Source organism: Ascaphus truei, chromosome 2 (genome assembly GCF_040206685.1).
Source record: "Ascaphus truei isolate aAscTru1 chromosome 2, aAscTru1.hap1, whole genome shotgun sequence".
In the NCBI taxonomy this organism is placed as follows: domain Eukaryota; kingdom Metazoa; phylum Chordata; class Amphibia; order Anura; family Ascaphidae; genus Ascaphus; species Ascaphus truei.
The window spans coordinates 384,474,143-384,496,731 of NC_134484.1; the positions used below are offsets into that span (position 1 = coordinate 384,474,143).

General features: G+C 41.5%; 1 protein-coding gene across 3 annotated transcripts in view; it reads right to left on the reverse strand.

Annotated features, from left to right (window-relative positions):
- The window catches only part of HDAC9 (histone deacetylase 9), an 869,204-nt gene that overhangs the window by 371,810 nt on the left and 474,805 nt on the right, over positions 1-22,589 (reverse strand). For all 3 annotated transcript variants that reach the window (XM_075587185.1, XM_075587187.1, XM_075587186.1), the window contains exon 4: positions 19,396-19,563. In XM_075587185.1, coding sequence (XP_075443300.1) covers positions 19,396-19,563 — 168 coding nt within the window. The remainder of the gene's footprint in view (positions 1-19,395; positions 19,564-22,589) is intronic.

Below are 22,589 nucleotides of genomic sequence, written 5' to 3' on the forward strand. Positions count from 1 at the left end.
ACCTTCTTTCCGTTATATAGATCCTCTAGAATTTTTTTAATTCTTCTACAATTAATTTGGATTCGACATCTCCTGTCTTTAGGCATTGCCTGAATCTTATAATTGGCATGTCTATTTCTAATTTTGTTTGCTAGCATGGTGTCTGGTTTGTTTGCTTTTTTGAAAAACGTGCTCTTTAACCAACTGAGGGAGTTCTCATCCTGGGAGGTAAGAATCATGTTTAGCTCTATTCTAACATCTTTAAGTTCTTTCAAGATGTCAGCTCTTCCAGTGTATTTAAGGAGGGGAGAGAGATCCCATAATGTTTCCTGTAATTGGACAATTTTTGCTTCTCTCTTCTTTTTCCTCCCTGCCGCAATGTTGATTAGGGTACCCAGGAGTGTTTCCTTATGGGCTTCCCAAAGAGTCAATTGGGACCCCACTCTCCCCCCATTTATTCTTAAGAAATTATCTATTTCAGAGTTGAGAGTTTGAAATAACTCTGGGATTTTTAAAATTGAGTCATTTAACTTCCAGTTAGCTCCTGGCCTGTCAGGTTAATTTGGGTGCACAGTAGTTCTATTGATGCATGATCTGACCATGAAATCTCATGGATCCTGGTATCAGAGATCTTCAAGACCAGTCTACTAAAAACAAAGAAGTAATCTATTCTGCTGTAGCTATTGTGTGGATGGGAAAAGAATGTGAAACCTTTAACCATGGGGTGCATCTCTCTCCAAATATCTGATAAGTGATTGTCCCGTAAACCTTTAAGCAGAGACTCTTTGTCTTCTTAGGTTGGGCTGATTTATCCAACTCCGGATCTAGTACCATATTGAAGTCCCCTGCTAATACCATATAACCTTTTGCTATTTTGTTCAGTATGTTAAAAAAAAGATGTACTGTAAAGACTGTTGAGTCGTGCTCCCAGGAGGAATACACATTAGCCACCGTTAGATACTGGCCCTGGATCTTGCCCACCAGGATTAAAAACCTTCCCTATTTATCTTTTTTAACCTGCTCTGTCACTAGGGGGAGCCAATTATTAAGTATAATCACTACACCTCTGTTAACATTGGCCGAGGAGAGATAGCACTGCCGAAAGTGTTTATCAATGAATTTCGGGTAACTTGAATTACTGAAGTGTGCCTCCAGAAGAAGGACAATGTCTGCTTTTTTCCTCTAGTAGTCTGTCAGGGCTAAGTGTCGCTTGCCCGGACTATTGAGGACATTAACATTATGCGATATAATCATTATAGACATTTGAATCATCCCAATCTTCAACGGAGTCTGAAGGGAGATATTAGGATGTGGTCAACATACGGTATATTCTGGAAGCCAGAGGGTCACGTGGTGATGACTTAGCTCAGATAGTGTCAACTCGCCCTCTTTTCCAAGCACGACAAGGTCTGTTTCTTTTCTTACTTTATTTTGGAGAAAGCAGGGAAAAACAGTTTCTTGTGTAGAGGTGTAGGTCTAAATCTCTGTGTGTGCTTAGTAGTAAAGGGAGGTGAAAAGATAATCCTGCAGCACCATTACAGGGGTTACAGCAAGGTACTCACGAGTCCAGAGGAATGGTGGAAAAGGAAAAGGCAATGTATGCTGGGTAGTAAGAAAGTCTGGGGACAGACCATCTGTGTGCAGAGCAGAGGGGGAGAAAGCAGACTAGCCCATTTGAGGGAAAAGCTGGGGCTGCTATGGCAACTCACAGGAGTGTCTGGGGGAGCTACAACATGTAGCAATAATGTTGCATCTTTAATACAGCAAGCTGCTGGGAGAGGGGAAATGGCACTGCATTTACCACACAAGCACTATGTTTGTGTGCAGAACCAAACACATACAGCTGGCATTAAGAAGGCTGACAAGCAGGGCTACAAGAAAAAGGAGGGGATGAAACAGAAGTGCGGACAGGGGTATACCTGTTCCATGACACGGTATCTTGTGGATTGGCAGGATTTACTGTATCAAAATGAACCTGCTCCCCCGGATTCTAAACTTGTTTCAAACCTTACCAGTACCAATTGTACTGAAGGATATTCGCTCTATGCAGGCACTGATCTCAAAATTTATTTGGAAATTCATAAAGCCGAGAATCAGGAGTAAGATCTTAAAAAGACCCACACTGGGGGCGTGGCTGAGACACTGAGCAGTGAAGTCGCATACCAACTTGCCCCCGCTGACTCACGCTGTCTGACAGCACAAAAACGGGAGAATTTAATAGAAAAATAAAAGACTACATAAATACAAGCAGCGCTAACCAGGGAGCCCCCTCACAGAGCTGACAGTAGCTATTTAAAAGGGGTAAACTGATTTTACCTGGGGCTGGGGGTCCCATTTGTGCCCCTGTCTTGAAAGCAATATAAAATGGCCACTGGGTCCGTGGAGCTGCTCCGAATCTGGGTCCGAGTCGCTTAGTGCAGTGTCCGAAGTGTATATCCCCTGGAGAAGGTGGCACCGGTGTGGGCGAACAGATTACTGGAGACACCCATGGAGCGCAGCGAGATCTGGGATCAAATACAGGAGGTGAAGCTGGGAAGCGGAAAATTCAGGCCTGGCCCGCGAGGCTACAAGATGGCCGCCGCAGGCCTGTGAAGTGGAGATATTGAGGGAATGACCATCCTACAGGAGAAGGGCAGTGGAGGTGTGGAGAGACCAGCATTCACCTGACAAAATTGCCTCCAAAGATTAGCGATGGGTGCAACAGAGTACCTGATCCCCTCATCCCCCTTACCAGTAACACACAGTCCTCTTAACAGCTCTGGCTGGGCGCGTAAGATGTGGGGAGACGGAGCAGCCATCTTAGCCCCGGGTTCGGTCGCAGCAGTGCCGGTAAGGAGAGAGGTGCATCCCCTGACAGTGTACTCACAGGCCCGTTTCTCCCCCCGCATATTGGCTGGTTGATCGGATCCTCCACTTCGTTGGGTGGGGAGACCCTCCGTTGGCCCCACTGCCCCGCGTTGTCTCCTGTGGTGGTGCCGGAATGGGGTGCTTCCTCTGAGGACTTGGCCGCAACACAGGTGCCGGGTGGGGGACCCATTCCCAATATTAAACGGAACCAGACAGGGTTTCTCATTATCTCCTGTGCTGTTTTCCTTGGCCATAGAACCATTAGCTTGTTGGATAAGAATGAATTCCAACATTTCTGGTATTTTTGTCGAAAAAGAGGAATTCAAGATAGCTCTTTTTGCAGATGATATACTATTGACGCTTTTCAAACCTCATCTCACTCCCTAATCTTTTTCATACGCTATCGGAATTTAGTTCCCTCTCGAGATATAAAATTAAAAATACTAAATTCTTGGCCCTTAGTATAAATCTCCCTAAAGAAATGGTAAAATTACTCCAACTTAACTTTGATTTTAAATGGAATCCGAACCATATTAAATATTTAGGTGTCCAAATAACTCAAGATTACTTTACATTATACACTGCAAATTTTAAACCATTTTTTAATCAAATAACAAAAGATCTGGCCACCTTGAACCCACATATAATCTCCTGGTTTGGTGGGATAGCAACTATTAAAATAAATAGTATCCCTAGACTCCTCTATCTTTTTCAAACTTTCCCAGTTAAAATCTGCCAGAAATATCTAATTAATGTACAAAAGAAAATATTGAAATGTATATGGCAAAATAGATGCCCCAGAATTGCAAAGACATTCTCTATAAATCTAAATCAGAAGGAGGTCTAGCTCTCCCGAATTTACACAAATACTATAGGGCAGCCCAATTGTGGTGAAATGCGGAATATTCTGCACATGTTCTGGTCATGCCCTAAAATCCAACCATTATGGAGGGAAGTGTTTTTCCCCATGATCCACTATATATATTGCTAGGCAAACCAATGGCCAACCAAAACAAAAAAGAAGCCAAAAGTATTTCCAAAATTTTAAATGCCACTAGGTGCACTATCGCCAAGAATTGGAAACAATCTGCCCCTCAATCTTTACGCCAAATAATCAGCAAAATCTGGCACATAGTATATATGGAAAAATTATCTGCCTATTTAAATGGCTCCATCTCACAATTCTCAGTGATTTGGGCCCCTTGGTTCTAACATGCTGGTAAATCCCCATATTTAGATTTAAAAAAAATCTAAACTTTGATCTATGTTGTATCAAATCTGATGTTCATTGTATTGTATTGTATGTCTTTATTTGTATAGCGCCATTAATTTACATACATAATGTACAATTGTATTGTGTATATACAGTATACAGTTATGTCCTGAAATAATTGGACACTGATACAAGTTTTGTTATTTCGGCTGTGTACCAAAATTAATTCAAGTTACAGTTAAATAATGTATATGGGCTTAAAGTGCAGTCTACAGGCTTTAATTTGAGGGTATTCACATCCAAATTGGAGAAAGGGTTTAGGAATTACATCTCTTTAATATGTAGCCCCCTCTTTTTCAAGGGACCAAAAGTAATTGGACAATTGACTCAAAAGCTTATCATGGGCAGGTGTGGGCTATTCCTTTGTTATTTCATCATCAATTAAGCAGGTAAAAGGTCTGGAGTTGATTCCAGGTGTGACATTCGCATTTGGAAGCTGTTGCTGTGAACCCACAACATGCAGTCAAAGGAGCTCTCAATGCAAGTGAAACAGTTCATCCTGAGGCTGCAAAAAAAAGATAATCCATCAGAGAGATAGCAGGAACATTAGGAGTGGCCAAATCAACAGTTTGGTACATTCTGAGAAATAAAGAACGCACTGGTGAGCTCTGCAACACAAAAAGGCCTGGACGTCCACAGAAGACAACAGTGGTGGATGATCGTAGGGTCCTTTCCATGGTAAAGAAAAACCATTTCACAACATCCAGCCAAGTGAAGAACACTCTCCAAGAAGTAGGCATATCATTATCCAAGTCTACCATAAAGAGAAGACTTCACGAGAGCAAATACATAGGGTTCACCACAAGGTGCAAACCATTCATAAGCCTCAAGAATAGAAAGGCCAGATTAGACTTCCCAAACAATATCTAAATAAGCCAGCCCAGTTCTAGAACAGCATTCTTTGGACAGATGAAACTAAGATCAACCTATACCAGAATGATGGGAAGAAAAAAGTATGGAGAAGGCTTGGAACGGCTCAAGATCCGAAGCATACCACATCATCTGTAAAACACAGTGGAGGCAGTGTGATGGCATGGGCATGCATGGCTTACAATGGCACTGGGTCACTAGTGTTTATTGATGATGTGACAGAAGACAGAAGCAGCCGGATGAATTCTGAAGTGTATAGGGATATATTGTCTGCTCAGATTCAGCCAAATTTAGTGAAGTTGATTGGATGGCGCTTCACTTTACAGATGGACAATGACCCAAAACATACTGCGAAAGCAACCCAGGAGTTTTTTTAAGGCAAAGAAGTGGAATATTCTGCAATGGCCGAGTCAATCACCTGATCTCAACCCGATTGAGCATACATTTCACTTGCTGAAGTGAAAACTTAAGGCAGAAAGACCCACGAACAAACAACGACTGAAGACAGCTGCAGTAAAGGCCTGGCAAAGCATCACAAAGGAGGAAACACCGTGTTTGGTGATGTCCATGTGTTCCAGACTTCAAGCAGTCATTGCCTGCAAAGGATTCTCGACAAAGTATTACAAATGAACATTTTATTTATGATTGTGTTCATTTGTCCAATTACATTTGAGCCCCTGAAATAAGGGGACTGTGTATGAAAATTGTTGCAATTCCTAAACGTTTTCTCTAGGTCCTTCTACATATACAGCCTCTAGACCCAGCAATAGATATAAATAATAACATTGTATATTACAGTAGGTCCATGGATACCTATTACTGGGCTGTTACCGACTCCAAAATGTTCTATATTGGTAGTTTGAAAAATCCCTGCACCAGTATTACTGGTATAATAGGAGGTTTTCATACATTATTTATTACTGCTAAAGACAGGTCCAGTGCAGATGTTTGAGGTTACGTACTGCCTGGTGCGAGGTCTTTGTTAGAAGGTTGGTGTTTTCAACCTTCCAAAACTGGATTTTAGGATGAAGACTATAAAGCTCACAGAATCTGGCGTGTGACTTTGAGCTGCTATAATCAATATACAGTATAAGCCACTGTCATGTCTCAGAAGAGGAGCTATTTACATGTTCATGTTGCCACTTACAATTAACTGGAATATCTTCCATATACAGAGGGAACAATTTCATTTATCACAGAAAATTATTTGTTAAGCTATATGAATGTAATATCAATTAAATAAATGAAAACCTCCACAAGAACAGATCAGCTCATGAATATACATTAGAACAAACTACTTTAGCTTGCTTCACACAAAGATTAGTGTGTTAGCATGTGGATAAAAAAATAATGGAATGACAGAGTGAATGAGGCAGTGTGCATAAATAGGAATGCCTAAAGAAAACAGACAAAGATAAAGCAGCAGAAATTATATATTTACCAATGGGAATAGAAGTCCTCACACAATTATCTTAAGTGTCACTGTTAGGATTAAGGGATTTTATCTAAAAATAGATGATGGCCCAGAGACATGTATTTAAAAATAATGAAATGTACAAAGGAAAATATCACCCACTGTTATCTTTTTCATACATATTCTGTAGTGCAAAAGTATTGCATTTTGAATGTTATTTAGTTAGAGAGATTTATATATGCGAAGTGCAATGTCTTGCAATGCAGTAAGTAGACATGCTTGCAGCATTTGATTACTATGGGCTACAAAAAGTAGAGCAGAAAATTGATGTACAAACTAAACAGTTTGACTTAATACAACGGTGTTACACTACTAACTTTTAGGGGCTTTTTCTGCAGTCTAAACTCCAACTGACTTGAATGTGTGTGGTGAAAGTCTGCTAAGGACTATAGAATAATCCCCACAGTAGAAACCTCTTAACTACTGTAAGTCACTTGATCTAAAGTACTCTGATAGCTGGTACTATTGATTGACTGCTAAAGCCTGTGGTAATAGTGGACTAGAAGACTAACACAGGACATGAAATATTTGTTTTTTAAATGGCTTGTCAGTTATTTTTGTCTTGCCCCAAATCTCCTTCTGTAGACTAGCCTGGAGAGACAAGATTGGGATCTATAGTATTGATTCAGAATAAAAAAAAAAGAAGGGTGTAGCCTGTCTAGAAGAATAACAATTGTTTGGGGAAATTTTGTTGAGCACACCAGAGCCTCTAAAACCAACAAAACTTCACAAGAGAAACAAAATATGCTATATTCTGGAGGTGACTTGTCTCATGTAGAAAGTTTCCAGATTTTTTGAAGAATCAGCAATCCCATACTGTGTGCCCAGCATAATATAATAGAAACGCATATTCTTACTCCAAAAAGAACTAAACAAACTTGAAACATTAAATCAAACTACCATTTCGAAAGAACTAACAAATAAGGTAACATCTATCAAAAATCAACTTTACATTTAGAAAAAATAGAAAATTACTAAAAATGGACAAAACAACAATTCTATACCAAAAGTAATAAAGAAGATAAACTGCCAGCAAATCATCTTAGAAAGACATTAAACAACAATACATCAACTTCTATTAGAAACCAAAAAAGGAATTGATTTATAATTCATGTACTATGAACACATTTTTTAAAGATAACTATTCTAAATTGTATAATCTATCAACCACTGAGAAAGTCACCAATAAAAATGAGACCACTACAAGATCAGACCTTATAGATACCTTTTTTTTACTTATATCCCTATTCGAAAAGTTGGAGAAACGGCCAAATAAAATGTGGGGCTCCAATAACACAAGAAAATGCAACACTAGATATAAAAGAACTTTAACTCAATAAATCGCCTGGCCCATACAGTTTTTCTAACAAATATTACAAGATATTTACAGATTTATTAGCCCCTCATCTTCTTTCTATGTTTAATAAATGTATGTCTCTTACAAAACTCCCTTCAGAAATGTTACAAGCAATCATAATCACTCTCCCTAAAGAAGGAAAAGCTCATACTATTTTCTCAAACTATAGACCAATATATTTATTTAATACAGATACAAAATTATACGCCAAGATTCTGGCAGCTAGATCAGGAGAAGTTCTTTCTTTTTTGATTCATCCAACCAGATGGGATTTATGGCTATGAAACAAGCAGCAGATAATACCAGGATAAATCTCAACCTTATTGATTATGTTCACTAAAGTTTCCCATGGTAATCCTTTCTTAGATGCAGAGAAAGCTTTTGACAGATTAAATGGGAAATATATGTTAAAAACTTTAAGGGTCTTTGGATTCAATGAAAGTTTTTTGGGGGCGATATCTGCCTTGTATATGTAGCCAGGTCTCCCTTTCCGTGCGCACCCCCCTCCGGGTACTCACAGCAGCCGCTCCTCCTTGGTATGCGGCCGGTTGCCGGGGACGCGCGCGGCCTGTTGCTAGGGCCGCGGTCGCATTGCGGAGCTTCCGGCGGCTCTCGGTGCAGGGCGCCATCATTGCAGTTGCGTTGTGCATGCGCAGACTGCCGAGGTGACGGGAGGCTCTGGTTAGCTCGCACATGCGCAGTACAAGCGCGCGAGAACGCCACCAATGAAGCAAGGGCTCTAAGCAGGGACTACAGATCCCATGGGCCTTAGAGGACCCCACGTTGCGCCAGGGAGCCAATAGGGCTGTAGTATCTCCCTGCTCAGGGATAGATACATTTCGCGGGGTTTTGGAGCACGTTAGTCGGATTCAGGAGCAGCTAGGGGAAGGAGGTAGGGTGCAGGAGTCAGTGACTCCCTGCACTAGGCCAGCAGCCCCCTAGGCCCCAGATAGCCCTGAGTCACCAGTAGTATTGAGTGTTGTAGTGACAGGCCCAGGTTAGGGACCCTGCCCCTTACTACCCAGAGTCAGTTAGGGACACAGCGGATGCCGCGCGTCCATCTAGAGGTTTGGGCTCAGACCTCCGCTGCCGCTGCAGCAGCCACCCGGGTGGGATCACCCCGGACGGTAGTTCCTGTAGTTATCAGCCTTCGGATCCTTTGTGAGCTCCTTGGCAGGCCCGGGCACTGGAGTGCTCGGTAGGTAACCATCACCAAGTGCACCAACGATCCTACATATATTATATTCATACGGGACTAGTGGCTGCGCAGTCACACATATCATCTCCCTTTAAGGGTGCGGGACATATTGTGTGGTGTTACTGGACACGGGGTGGGATCACCCAGTGTAGGTGGGAGCGTCCTGCGAGACGCAGTAGTTAGTGTCTCCTCTAGAGAGGGACACCTATTGATATATGAATAAGTATTGCTACAGTAAAGTCATTGGTTATTTTACATGTGGTATGTGGAGTGATATATATATATATTTGTCCTGCGAGGAACCACTCCTCCTCTGGCGGGAGCCATCGCAGGTGGAGGCGTTGCACCACGAGATTGTGTTATATGTATGTACCACAGGCTCCCCGAGCGGAGGCTTAGGCTCCTGAGAGCCACACAGGTATACACAGCAGGTAGTAGCATCTGTATTCACAGGGAATACCCGTTACATATAGTATACCTAAAACAAGGTTTAATGCAGCAGGCTTCCTCATAGAGCCTTTACCCCCTATCAAATAGTACTCACTAGGAATGCCCTCATTCCCCCTTGATATTTGCATTGGCTATTGAACGTCTAGCTATAGAAATAAGGGAAAATCTAGATATTTCAGGAATTATATTGGGACAAACTAAATATAAGTTGAGCTCATTTGCAGATGACATCTTTTAAAACGTTAACAAATTATTTGATTTATTTACCAAATTTACAAAAATACTGTATTGAAATACCTTAAGTACAATATTAGATTTGTAAATTATCTCTACAAAATAAGAAGCTTTTGCTATAAAAATACATCAGAATACAGAGACAATCCTTAAATCATCTTTTTCTTACCGCTGAAAAGATTGTTCCTTAAAATACTTGGGTATACATACTGTATTACTAAAGATCCTGCTAACCTTTACACAGAAAATTACCCCACCTTGTTTAAGAGACTTCTAAAAGATTCATGGGAGAAATTGGAGATTTCCCGGCTGGGTAGAATTACCACAACTAAGATGAATATACTTCTGAGATTACTATACCTTTTTCAGGCCCTTCCTGTTTCTATTCCTCAAAGAAGTTGAATATTTACTAATCAAAAATAAATACATTCATATGGTTCGGAAATAAATCAAGAACCTCCATGTCTATTTTACAGAGACCGATTGTAAAAGGTGGTTTGGCCCTTCCTAATTTCAACTTCTATCTAGCAGCTGCAAATTTTTCAACTATTATTGATTGGCACGCAAAAGTAAATCCCAAACGATGGGTGGAAATTGAACACACATTATCCGCCACTCCAAATTGTACTTTGGATTCCCAAATCAAAACGGCCCAGTGAAATTTATGACATTCCGTCAATTTCCTGCTCTCTCTTCAACTAACAATTTCCAGTTGGATGTGAATACAGAAAAGGAAAAAATGGCAGAGCACTACAAAAAGTGTCCAATATAAAATAAAGAGGAAAGTGCGTTTCCCATTAAAATATTATTTATTGGTCATAAAAGACAAAAAAGGGCAAAGTGTAGCCCCACCAACGTTTCATGCTTCCCAGAGCACTTTATCAAGGCACATATCAAACGTTATTAACATATTTATAGACAGAATAAAATAACTAACCAATAAAAAGGCACTAAAAAACAAGGGGAAAAGGGGAAGAGGGGGGGGAAACTCCCGCATCAGCTGCAGTACAATAGAATAATGTGAAAATAATCAGAGGTCATCTCTGGTGCAAAAAGGGACAAGAGGATAGTAAGACAAACACACAAAAGATTCCCTCATGAATGCACTCAGATAGGCCTGGTAGAAGTGATGTAGTCTATTATAATCAATTTATTCAATGATAAAATAATAGTTGTACAGAGGGGTGTGGTAAAGAAGTCTAGGGCCACCCCCTAATTACATACCAAAAGAACTTCCACATTTGAGTAAATAGGGAAGAAAACTGTGAGAAACACTACACAAAATCACACGGTATAATGGCTACAGTCTGTATGGGTAAATTCCTGCAGAAAAAAAGTACTAGCATGAAGTGAGGCAGTACTATTATCTAAAAAAACGGCAGTTTTTCTTTCTTTTTATAATTTATAATTTATGAAAATGTTCAAAGTAAACAGTAAAAAAAAAAAACGTATTTTCTATTTTGTGCCATTTGGTATAGGGAGGCCCAGTAGAGCATATCTAGGATCCATATGAATATTGGACTGTAGGGTTTCTAAGATTTACTTGTGAATTGTATTCCAGAGGGGAACAATCTTGGGACAGTACCACCAAATGTGTGAATTGGAGCAAGCACTGCAGAGAATACTCCAATATAGCTGAGATACATTGTGGTGGACACAGTGAATTTTATCAGGATAACAAAGGAAAGAATCTGCATATATAAATGGGGACAGAACCTCACAAAACCAGGCAGTCATGCCTGCACACCAGCTTGCTGACATACAGTACTTCTTTGTTAAACATGATGGGAGACCTCCATGTCACCAAATCCACCAATGGGAAAGAACTTAGCAGATGCTATGAAAGCGGATTTATGTTTTGCTAACCTCAGAGTGCCCTATTTTTGTGTGTTTTCATCCACTTTTATATATGGGAATTCTTCCCAGTGTGACTGTTTGTTTTACCTATTGGGAGCATCACTAGCATTATATTTTTTGCTGGATTTAGTTGTGGGTTTGCAAGATACTTGATATATACTACAGACTGGTGCAGGTCTTTTTATCGGTTGTATTGAAATGTATTGGTTGGTCAAATATCATCTATATAACGATTATAGGAGTTTTCTTTTATCAGTGTACAGACAAAACATTTTGCGGCCTTTTCCCAGATATCTTCGCAATCATCTAAAGATAGTGACGCTTCCAGTTTAGAATGTGGGTATCTTTAGATTTGTTACTGCATGTAGAAAGAGCCAAGGAGTAATACAATAGAGATGCAAGGTCTTCTTTCAAGAGAGCACTGGAATGGTAGAAACATTCAAAATTGGTGTAGGGCCAGACTATATAGTGCAAGTCCTTGTTAGGAACAAATGTCTTAAGAGCATATCAAAAATCTCTATGGAATTAAAGTTGTGTTCCGGTTTGACCAATTTTTTGAACTGTTATTTTACATTGATAAAATAAGCACTTATTTTCCCACAACAAACTTGTATTTGACTTACCTACATTTAGGACTGTGTTCTACTATATGTTGTTTCAATTATATATTTCTGTTGAAATGTACCTAATACATATACATTTATACATGTACATAGATCCATCCATGAATGTGAAATGATTGTTCTTGATATCTTTCTGTTCCCTTTAATAATCCTTTGAATACTCAATCCCATTATTATTGCAGACGGCTGAAACCAAGGTGTTAATGAGCAATACAATTTTTGATAACGCTGAACATTTGCAAATTGCATACAGTAATTACAACAACAATTATAAATATTACTGTAAGCTATTACTGCGCCGTCTCTAACTTCAGAATATGTTTCCTGAGCTGCACTGAAATGTGTCCTATGGAAATGTCTTGTATTTCCATTCAGAACACATAGTCTGTCCCTTTTGTTTGCACAACCTAACAAGCTGACGTCTGTGATGACCTTCTACTTCCTGACAAGATGCAAAAGTCAATACCATTTGTTTGGAGAACTATAATACAATCACGGAATTGTATCACTAGCGAGATGGAAAAGCTGCCGCTTTTGTATAAGAGAATACTAATGCTAAAATATGTTCAATTTTGCTCATTTAACAGATGTAGTAATTTGTTTGCTTGTTTTATGGAGTGATACAGAATAGCTAATAAGGCAGGAAAACAAGTGGGTAAGGGGGATTTATCATAGTTTTATTCTACTTTGATCAGGTGCAGAAATTATTCCACTCCAGTGCTGCCACATGCAGGCTGATAACACGTGATTACAATACGTATATGCCCATGTCTTTTGTCAAAATGCTAACCCACAAAAACCCAGGTTAAAACACTAATTCATCTTCAATAAGCATGTATCAGATATTATTTTTTACATTGGATTTCCTCTTGAATTAGCTTGTGTGTTCCAGATTCCCCAATAAACCCTATTTTTTAAGCAGCAAAAAATCTTTTTATGAACCATTTTCTACTGAACATGCTGTTATATTTAACTAAATGTTTGTAGCCCACTTTCCCATTGTCTAAGGGAACTACGTGGCAACTACCCGTGCTGCAGTACCTGTTGCTCGAGGGAGACCTAAACCTCTGCCTCTGTGAGCCTTGGGTGAGCTCTTTCTCCTTGCAGTGCAGCGCCTCGACCTATAAGGGATTCCAGCGTTGGCGGGTTAACCCCTCACAGGTCCCCTTATTTTTCATTTTAAATTCACTACGCACAAAATAATCTTTTAAGGTCGTTTTCCTTTAAAAAAAAATCTCGATGGGGTTTGTAAAATCCTGCCCAGAATAACAATGACACCACAATAATAAACACTAAAATAGACTTACAGTATGTAAGATACTTAAAATACTTAATAGAACAGCATATGCTTATTCTTTTTAAAGGTATCTCAACATGTAAAGAAATGGATGTTTGTGCACACAAAGTATATCAAAATGTAGTTTGCACTAGCGCAGAAGCAGCAGCCATCTCTAATTCAACTAGTGCTATGGACATGGTGAAGACGTACATTGGTGGTACAGTAGTTCATTTCCGACCCTGCTCCTCTTTAATACTGGGCTGCTAAAACAGGAACATGGTCAGCTCTTGCAAGGGTGGCAGTGGAGTGGATGAGTTTTCCTCCTGCAAGTGTGCTGTCAGAGTGTTTAGTGCAGCTGGTGCAATCATAAGCAACTGCTGGAATTAACTAGCCCCTGGTAGTGTGGAAAGGCTCCCTTTCATCAAGGTGAATCAACATCTCATTCCTCATAAATATGAATACCCTACACCCAGCATTCAAGAGGCATAAGAGGGGAGGAGGGTGGGGGTTAATTACCATTACATGTCAATTAGCAAAAGTAGTACTAGTGGCACTGACCAGTTTGGCCTCAGTCCACACCACCACACCAAACCATTGCAGAAACATGCAAATGTGACATTATAGTATTCCTATTTTATTTTTTACCATCTTGTTGGAACCTAAACAACGCAGCATCCAAACTGATGTGCCAGCCAGTGCCACTCAACCAACACCATAACATAATCTATGTTGTAATTGGCACTGCAGGCCGGCCATCCACCAATTTAACATCTACAGTAGCTGCTAGTTTGACACATGGTACTGGCAGTAGAGCTTGGCATGCTGAATATACCCTGTATGTATGTCCTAGACTAGTTATAATAGTTACTGTAACTCCTCTTTACTTTACCTCAGACTATAGAACCTGTCACTGAGGTGGGGGCCTGAGTCCTGTAACTTGAGGTTTAACTCTTATATTGAGTGGTAAACAGAGTGGAAAGCAGGAGTAATTAGACACAATAAAACTGTAAGGAATTATAACAAACGTTATATTACTTTATCTATAATTTTGAACAGGGATACAAACACAGGGCTACCACATAACCACACAGTATTTCTGCAATCCTACTAAAACAAATCACTAACTCTACACCTCTGTCTTTATACAGATGCAGCGGCCGCTATTTTAAGGCATCACGGCGCCGTTTTCGTGTGCGCTGCTGTACTCCATGCGGCATGAACATGCCCAATCGCCTCAGGCACACGTTTTTATCGTGGTTGCTTTGTTTGAACTTTATGGATTGTGTGCAATTATATGCAATGGAATGAATGAATTGTAATGTGTACAGTACTGTGCTACTGTGCTACTGGGTCAATTTCAGATGTTTAAAAGCCAGAACACTAAAATGCCATTTTATGCACTCGCCTGCACTCGCGTCTTAAGGCGGTACGGTTGGAAGTAATCCCACGCCATCACATGGGTATTCCGAGGTATACACTGGGTGATTTATTAAAATAATGGCTGTTGCATCTGTATATTTTACAGTTACTGCATATTAGTTCACATACCCGGTTGATCAGACATGGTATTTGTACAATAACTTTTCGTTGGAGCTCTGGATTCAAACAGATTTAGGCTGCGGCTTCTTACAGTTAATTTGAAAACATAACCTGTGTTCCAATGCAGGGGGATCTCTTTCTTTCCTCTGGCTGCTAAATCCTGATATTTCTCCTCTAATCTGTTGCAGTGCTCCCTGAGGTGTCACGGTATTTGTACTGGCCAGCTAAATCCACCAGTCTCCTCACTCCATGGATCGGTCAGGCCCTTGCAGAGTGTTCTGCAGCAGCCTCACCATATCAAAACAAACTGCCACCCCAGTCCCCTCAGCAATCCCTTTCCAACGTCATTCCATTGGCTAAGCACAGTCACATGTACACAACCACCATAACATTTATATTGGAATTCGTGCTGGTTGAATTGTTAGGCCAGCAGCTACCAATGTAACATCTAGGTTAGCAGGGAAACTTGACTTGACATTGGCATAGTGCATGGCTTGTTGAATGTATGTATGTCTTAGAACTACTAGTTACTATTACATCTTTCAGTAACACATGGATGGAAGGGAGGCCCATGAACATACTCCTTTATCAATTTAGTTTTCATTTTTTTCATAGGGTAACAATCAATCATAATACAATTGCAAAAGAGTGTATTATATCAAGTGTGGCTGACTGACTGACTGACCAATTGAGAAAAATATAGCTTAAAGGTAGAACGTGAAGAAAACAATAATGTGTACATAAATATGATCTTCAATATGGTGCAAAATGGTTTCCTAAATTAAATGATTTATATATATGGGGCATTCATATACAAATATATACGGAAAAGTAATTGGAAACAGCTAATATTTATTGAAAACTAAAACAACTGCAATGCAGCAAGCAAGCACAAAAATATAGCCTTACTGTAAATAACCAGTTGGAATATGTTGCGACAGAATAGGAGTAGGATAACTAGGTAACTGGCTCTCTGTGCTCCTTGCTTATAAATTCATAGCTAGGGCAGCATTAGGCGAGGGTAAGTAGATATGCAAGAATGCATGCATACTGAATGAAAATACTGTAGAACCATTTGGTCAATATTGGCTGATCTATTTAATCAAGTATAGCCTGGCTCCCCCCTGATCCCCCGTCTGTCCCCTACCTCTGGCTGCAGCTGAGTCTGGCAGCGGAGGCTGGGGGTAGCGTGGGGAGGTTGCGGCAGGTGACCCGGTCGCCAGAGGCTACCGGTATCACCCCTTGCAGGGCGTCGCCATCTTGGCTGCGATCGTGCATACGTGAGATGCATGCATGCGCAGTGTAGGCGCGTGAGGCGGCCATAGCAGGCATAGGTTCCATGGGGACTACAGCCCCCAGAAGGCTATGAGGCTGCTTCATCACATGGGCCAGCAGAGCCAATAATGTGCCAGGATTCCCTGCTTCCACAAATAGATACATTGCGCGTGCTAGGAGCACGCCAGTCGGAGCTGGGACGAGGAAGGAGTAGGGTGTGTAGGTGCAGGGCGTCTGTGACCCCTGCACTAGGCCAGAGACCCCATTAGGTCCCAGATAGGCCCCTACTCCCCTCAGTTTGTGGTCGCTGCAGGTACAGGCCCAGTAGTTAGGGACACTGCCCCTGTAGCACCAGTTTGAGGGAAACAGGATGCGGCGGGCGAACTGGCGATCCGGCGGTCTGGGACCAGATCACTCTACAGATCAGAGACTATCTTCAATGGTGATGCCATCCACGTGGGAGGTCACCCCACGTGGAGGCTGACGTCATTGTTGACAACAACCATCACTGGATCAATGGATCATATCCTTCCGTTGTGGCGCTACTGTGTGCTGGAGTACCCGGCAGGTATCAACAAGTGCACCAACTTTACACACGGTAATTGTGGGCAGAGCTGTCTCACACATTTGGGTGGGTTGCTGTTTGTGAATACCAGTGTGGTTGGGTGCCCATGGGCCTTCAGTACTTTGGGGGATAATCCATCATGTGTGGATATTGAGTTGGAGACACTGTGAGGTACGGCAGTGCGAGGCCTAGTTGGTGGGGACGTTATGTTGTTATTACTCTTATGCATACAGTAAACTGTTATTTTATTCAATGTGTGTATTATTTTATTGGTCCTGTCATGTATGGGAACATATATGTTTACACCTACACAGTACCATCACATCCTTCACCCATTATAAGGGTATATATATATATATTTTTATTATTGTTTTTGCTTCATCAAATATATAATCTATTGTTTAGGTTAGTATGAATTCTGCTCAACATACTTCTTATATAGGGCTCACAACTGTTGTTTGATAATATCAATAATGATTCAGATTAGGCTATATATTTCTCATGTTCCATTGTCATTATTGTAGACAGTGTAAATATATTATTATTATTTAATATGTATCACTTGTCATTTTATGTTTTATGTTTGTTTTTGTATATATGTTTTTGTTCGAGACGCTGATAGTCCCAAAGTACACATCTGCGCATGAGCAAGTCTATTCTGATGTACTGCACCTTTAATCCGGGACTATATATATCGGGACATACAGGGACTACTTTTTTATACTACGTTTACCCCTGAGGAAGAAAGCTAGACTTTCGAAACGCGTAGGGTGTTTCTAAGAGGTCCTCCAGACTCGGTGGTGAATCCTGTCCCCCTTGGAACCTGCTAGCAGATGCCCGTTGGCTGCCGAATCCGGGCGGATATCCATCCGCGTTCACTACAGCTCCGTTTGGCGCGCTTTCAACAGCCGAGCAGGAAGAATCTTCCGTGTCCAGGGCACACAGAGGCTTATGCTACAAACAGAGGGAGCAAGCACTATCCACGGCTAACAACACACGTGTGATCCCAGCAGTCCGGTGCAGCAGCAGCCATCCATAGAGGGGATACTCTTATATATCCACTGCCTGATACCTTCTTACTTTTGGTAAGCAGGTACCCCCACCTGAGTTGGAGTGCCCTAACAGTTTTTATTTTATGTATTTTATGTATTTTTAATGATATGCTTTATTAAATGTGTTTGTAATTGGTCACTTGTTGTTCCCAGCGTCCGTCTTATGTTATATGTTTATATGTATGTCTCACAGTATTACACTATGTTGTGATTTTTTTTTTTCCTTACATGTTTTCCCATCACATGTGGAACATCCATTCCCAGGAGAAACATCCACGCTACTGGTTGTATATTTCCATTACTATATATTATATGTTTATATTTTACTAGTGCAGAGCGCCATTGATATATAATTTTTGCACTGTTTGAACCTGACTGGGGTTCAGGGATATATCATAGGCTGCCTACACTTTAGGATATAGCGCTACCTATTTGTTTTGTATCTGTCATGGGGTTATCCAACATAGTAGGATCCCGTGCAGGTGGAGGCGCTGTTACCAGATGGATCATACACACCCCAGGCTCCCAGCAGTGGAGGATCGGCCCTCCTGTGAGCCACGGTTAAAGCACCACACACACCGTAGCCGCCATAACTCCCAGGGAGTGTGGGGAAGTGCACTACACAAGTTATTTTTAAGTGTTTCAGTCCAGTACAATAAAATTATAAATGTATGTTTTATTAAAATTGGTACAGTTCTTTCTCCACCTAACCATCTGAGTTAAATAACAGTCTGGGCCTCTCCCCATAAATATAGTTATTGTTATATTTAATTGGCAGTAAGTACCTGTGGGTTGTTGGTTCTAGGTGAGGGTCTTTGGGAGGCTCACAAGGGGATTCGGTTCCCTACACTCCCCCAACACATCCCATAGTCAGTCATATCCTCTCATTAAGTAGTGTATATAGGTCATTGGTGGGTGCTCAAGTGCTTGGTCCCATAATAATATTCTTTTTCATCAAAAGAGGTAACAATACATGGGGATTTTAATTGATGATTAGTATTCCAATCTTCAGTTAGGTTCGATAATTCCCTGAAGGTTGGGAGTGCCGTTATAATATCTTCCCCTCCTCATTGGGATGGCCCATAAATAAATGTAGGTACTCACTGTATTTCCCCTGTAGTTTCCTCTTTTTTAAGCGTGCAGCCGTGTTCAGGGTCCAGGGGTATCCAAAAAAAATACTTGCATGGCGCACAGCAACAGAGAACAGGTCTTGGTAATGAAAAATATTTTTATTGAAGCTGCATTAAAAAAAACAGTGGAGGGTGCAACACTCCTACGCTTTTCGTGCATAACCGCACTTTATCAAGGACTCCTTGATAAAGTGCGGTAAGCACAAAACGCGTAGGAGTGTTGCACACTCCGCCGTTTTTTGAATACAGCTTCAATAAAAATATTTTTCATTACCAAGACCTGTTCTCTGTTGCTGCGCGCCACGCAAGTATTTTTTTTGGATACCTCTCATTAAGTAGGTCACTTGTGGGTTAATAAGGGTTGAGTGGGAAGGTTATAAAGGGCAGAATTACCTGGTGTCTGGCCTCTTCTTCCTTTGCAGATAATGAGTGAAGTCACCGGTGGTGAGCAGGGCTGCTTCAGCATGTGGGGAGGCCGTGGGCCACAAGGAGTCCAACTGTCTAGTGGAGCTTCATGTGGAGGCACCAGAGGCGGGCCCTTCTTGGCTGATCCAGCAGATCCTGAGGACGGAAGAAGAGGAAGACATGAGGGGCGAGTTCAAAGCTGCTGGCAGCAAAATAGAAGAGACTGCAGTTGTGCGGCCTCGAAAGGAATGGAGGAAGTGGAAGATGGTGAGCTGGCCACCCGGTGGGACAGGCTGACTGGACATAGAAGCGCAAAGGAAGGCAGTGTGTCAGCAACCTCTCAGGGTGGGCCACAGGGAGTTGTGGCCATCTGTACTAGAGAGGAGTGAAGCAGCAGCATGGTCATACTAGGCAATTCAAGAGGACTCAGCTGCCCCATGAGGAGGTGTGTGGTGGCAGAAATTGTTCGCCCGAGGAGTGGCATGGAAGTGGATGATAATGGCAGAAGGGTGCCCTTTTCTGGCCTCTGGGAGGCAAAGTAAGTGCAGGAGGAATAGGGAAGGCTGATTTATACATTTTGTAGCCAGTGTGGTCACGGTGTTCCACTCACCCACACGGAGTAGGGGGAAATGAGTTTCATGCTCACAGGAGTGGGCTCCGCCAACCCGAGGCTCACCCGTGAGTAACTGGAGCTAGCTTTTCCTTCCCCCCTTTCCCTTCCACACATCATTCGAAGTATACATCAGGTGAGGTGGCTGCCGCATTACTCCACACATTACTCGGCTAACAGATGAATCATTACCCTTTTCACATTGGCTACTTATGAAGGTTCCGAACTTGTCCTATATTTAGACTTTGTAATATAACTTTCTAGATGCTTGTTCATACGCATATTCTTACATTTAAAGGGCCAAGTTTTCGCAGTACCGCTAAGGATTCATGTCCCATTTTTTGCTGTTAGTGTGTTTATTTAAGGTGGGGCTTGAGGGAACCAGAATCGAGGCTGAGTAAGTCAGGATTTTTAATCACCCCCATGAGTTGTTTCATCTTTTAAAACACATCATACACATCAACTTGTTGTACAAGTTAAACAAATATGTCAGGCGAGCTAACTTTTAATGGCAAGCACATAAATGATAAGACACTTTTCTAAATTATTTCCAAGAATTCCTGAGTCAAGAAATGTCTAAAATTATTAATAAAACCATTTTCACATTATTGTGTAATATGAAGGTAAGTTGTATATATAACATACAGAAAATGTGCTTCATTTTTTTTTCTGTGACTAATATTTATACACAGTGAAAACAGCTGCACTATTGAAATATTTACTGCCAATTGTTACAGGCCATGTAGCTCCCCCTGTGTGACATATTTAACTCAAAGTACTAACAAGCAAAATGAACTTCTAAGAACAAATACATAGATTTGTTTAATGCTTCCTGGAAGGATATGTCCTTGTTTCTCAAATAACCTTTTTATTGCCTAGTTATTGAGCACACATGTAACACATAAATACAAATATTAGAAAACCCTAATGTGGCAGAGGTTACATTAATGTGCAAATAAGAATCAAAAGTAGGGATTACAATATTATTCAACTTGATATATAACTTCACAGTTCAATAGCATCCGTACACTCTTAACAAAAGTATTTCATGTGGATTCTTGCAAGTATTTTGTGTGGATTCTTGCAATACATTTTAACTTAACATTATAAAGTATACTATTATCTTCTATCACTCCAAATGTACACAATTTGTCCGGAACAAATAAATATTTTAGGATTCTATGGCTCATATATGTATTCCGCTGTTCTATTTCATAAGACAGCTTACAGCTCTGAAACACCTTATAGCCCAAAGGTGTCTTTTCCTGCTGGAAGGTGCCTTATGGGATAGCACAGCTTAGTAATATGGGTCTTGATGTTTTTTCATGCAACTTTAGGTGAGCCACAGAGAAGCCTCATTTGCCCACGATGTTCAAATTTGAAGCAGAACTGTGGATTTTAAACCAGATTTGTGTATTTTCTATGTGCTCAGGGCTACAGACTCAAGGCTAACGCCACGGACATATCTCGTTTCTGCAGCCGCTGGCCTTTCTCTTTCTGCTGCACATGGGGGCTGACAAAAAAAGTTATTATAAACGACAGTCAATAACTAATAAACTAACACTTTTATTTGCACTAAATGTGTATTCAATTCAACAATACTCAGCTGATCTGCTCAGTTCCCCCTTCGTTCTAAGAAATTCCTGAATCGTTAGACCCGTGGCGTAACTAGACATGTGCGGGCCCCTGGGCAACATTTTTTCCGGTGCCACTGCAGATGTGGAGGGTGTGTAAATAAGGGGATAACGTTATCCAGGGTACAAATAATCCCTTAATGCCATTCTATTGAATAGTAGACCATAAAAGTAAAAGCAAAGTGGATGATCAGAAGAACAGCCGCCCCATATTGTAAAAGTTAAATAATGAATTTTTATTAATATCAAAGTTGGGACACAGGGTGTGAGGATATATATATATATATATACAGTGCTCGACAAATAATGATAACCTGTCGCCCGTTGCGAGTGGATTTAGGCAGCTGGCGACCCGTGCTGCAGCTCAATGAATTCCCCTGCTCGTGGCAATTTTTTTTTTTTTTTTTTTAAATAAATAAATAAATAATCCCCCTCCCTGATTGGGTTTAAAAAAAAGTTTAGAAAAATGGCGGCAAATCCTGTGGTCCCGGCGCGCGTGCACAGGGCAAGCAGAGTGTCCTGCCATTTGCGCTGCCTGTTCCCCCCAGCAACCCAGAATCCCCCGCATCCCTCCCCCCCCCAATCCCCACGTGGGACGGAGGGGGAAGCCCAAACCAAGCCCCGCGCGCAACCCAGCCCCCCCCCCTCCGCTCCCCACGTGGGACGGAGGGGGAAGCCCAAAACAAGCGCGCGATCCAGCCCCCCCGCACCCTCCGCTCCCCACGTGGGACGGAGGGGGAAGTGCCAACCCAGCTTCCCCCATGCGCGCCTCCTGCGCCAGTCCACCTCCTGCCCATGATCTCCCCCTAATCACCTGCCCCCGATCCTCGCATGCTGCCCGGGGGTGTCCGGGGAGCGTGCTGCGGCGTCGGCCGCTTCTGAGGGGGGTTGGGGGGAACAGGACAGGGACCTGGGGGGACCTGCTGCTGCTGAGGCCC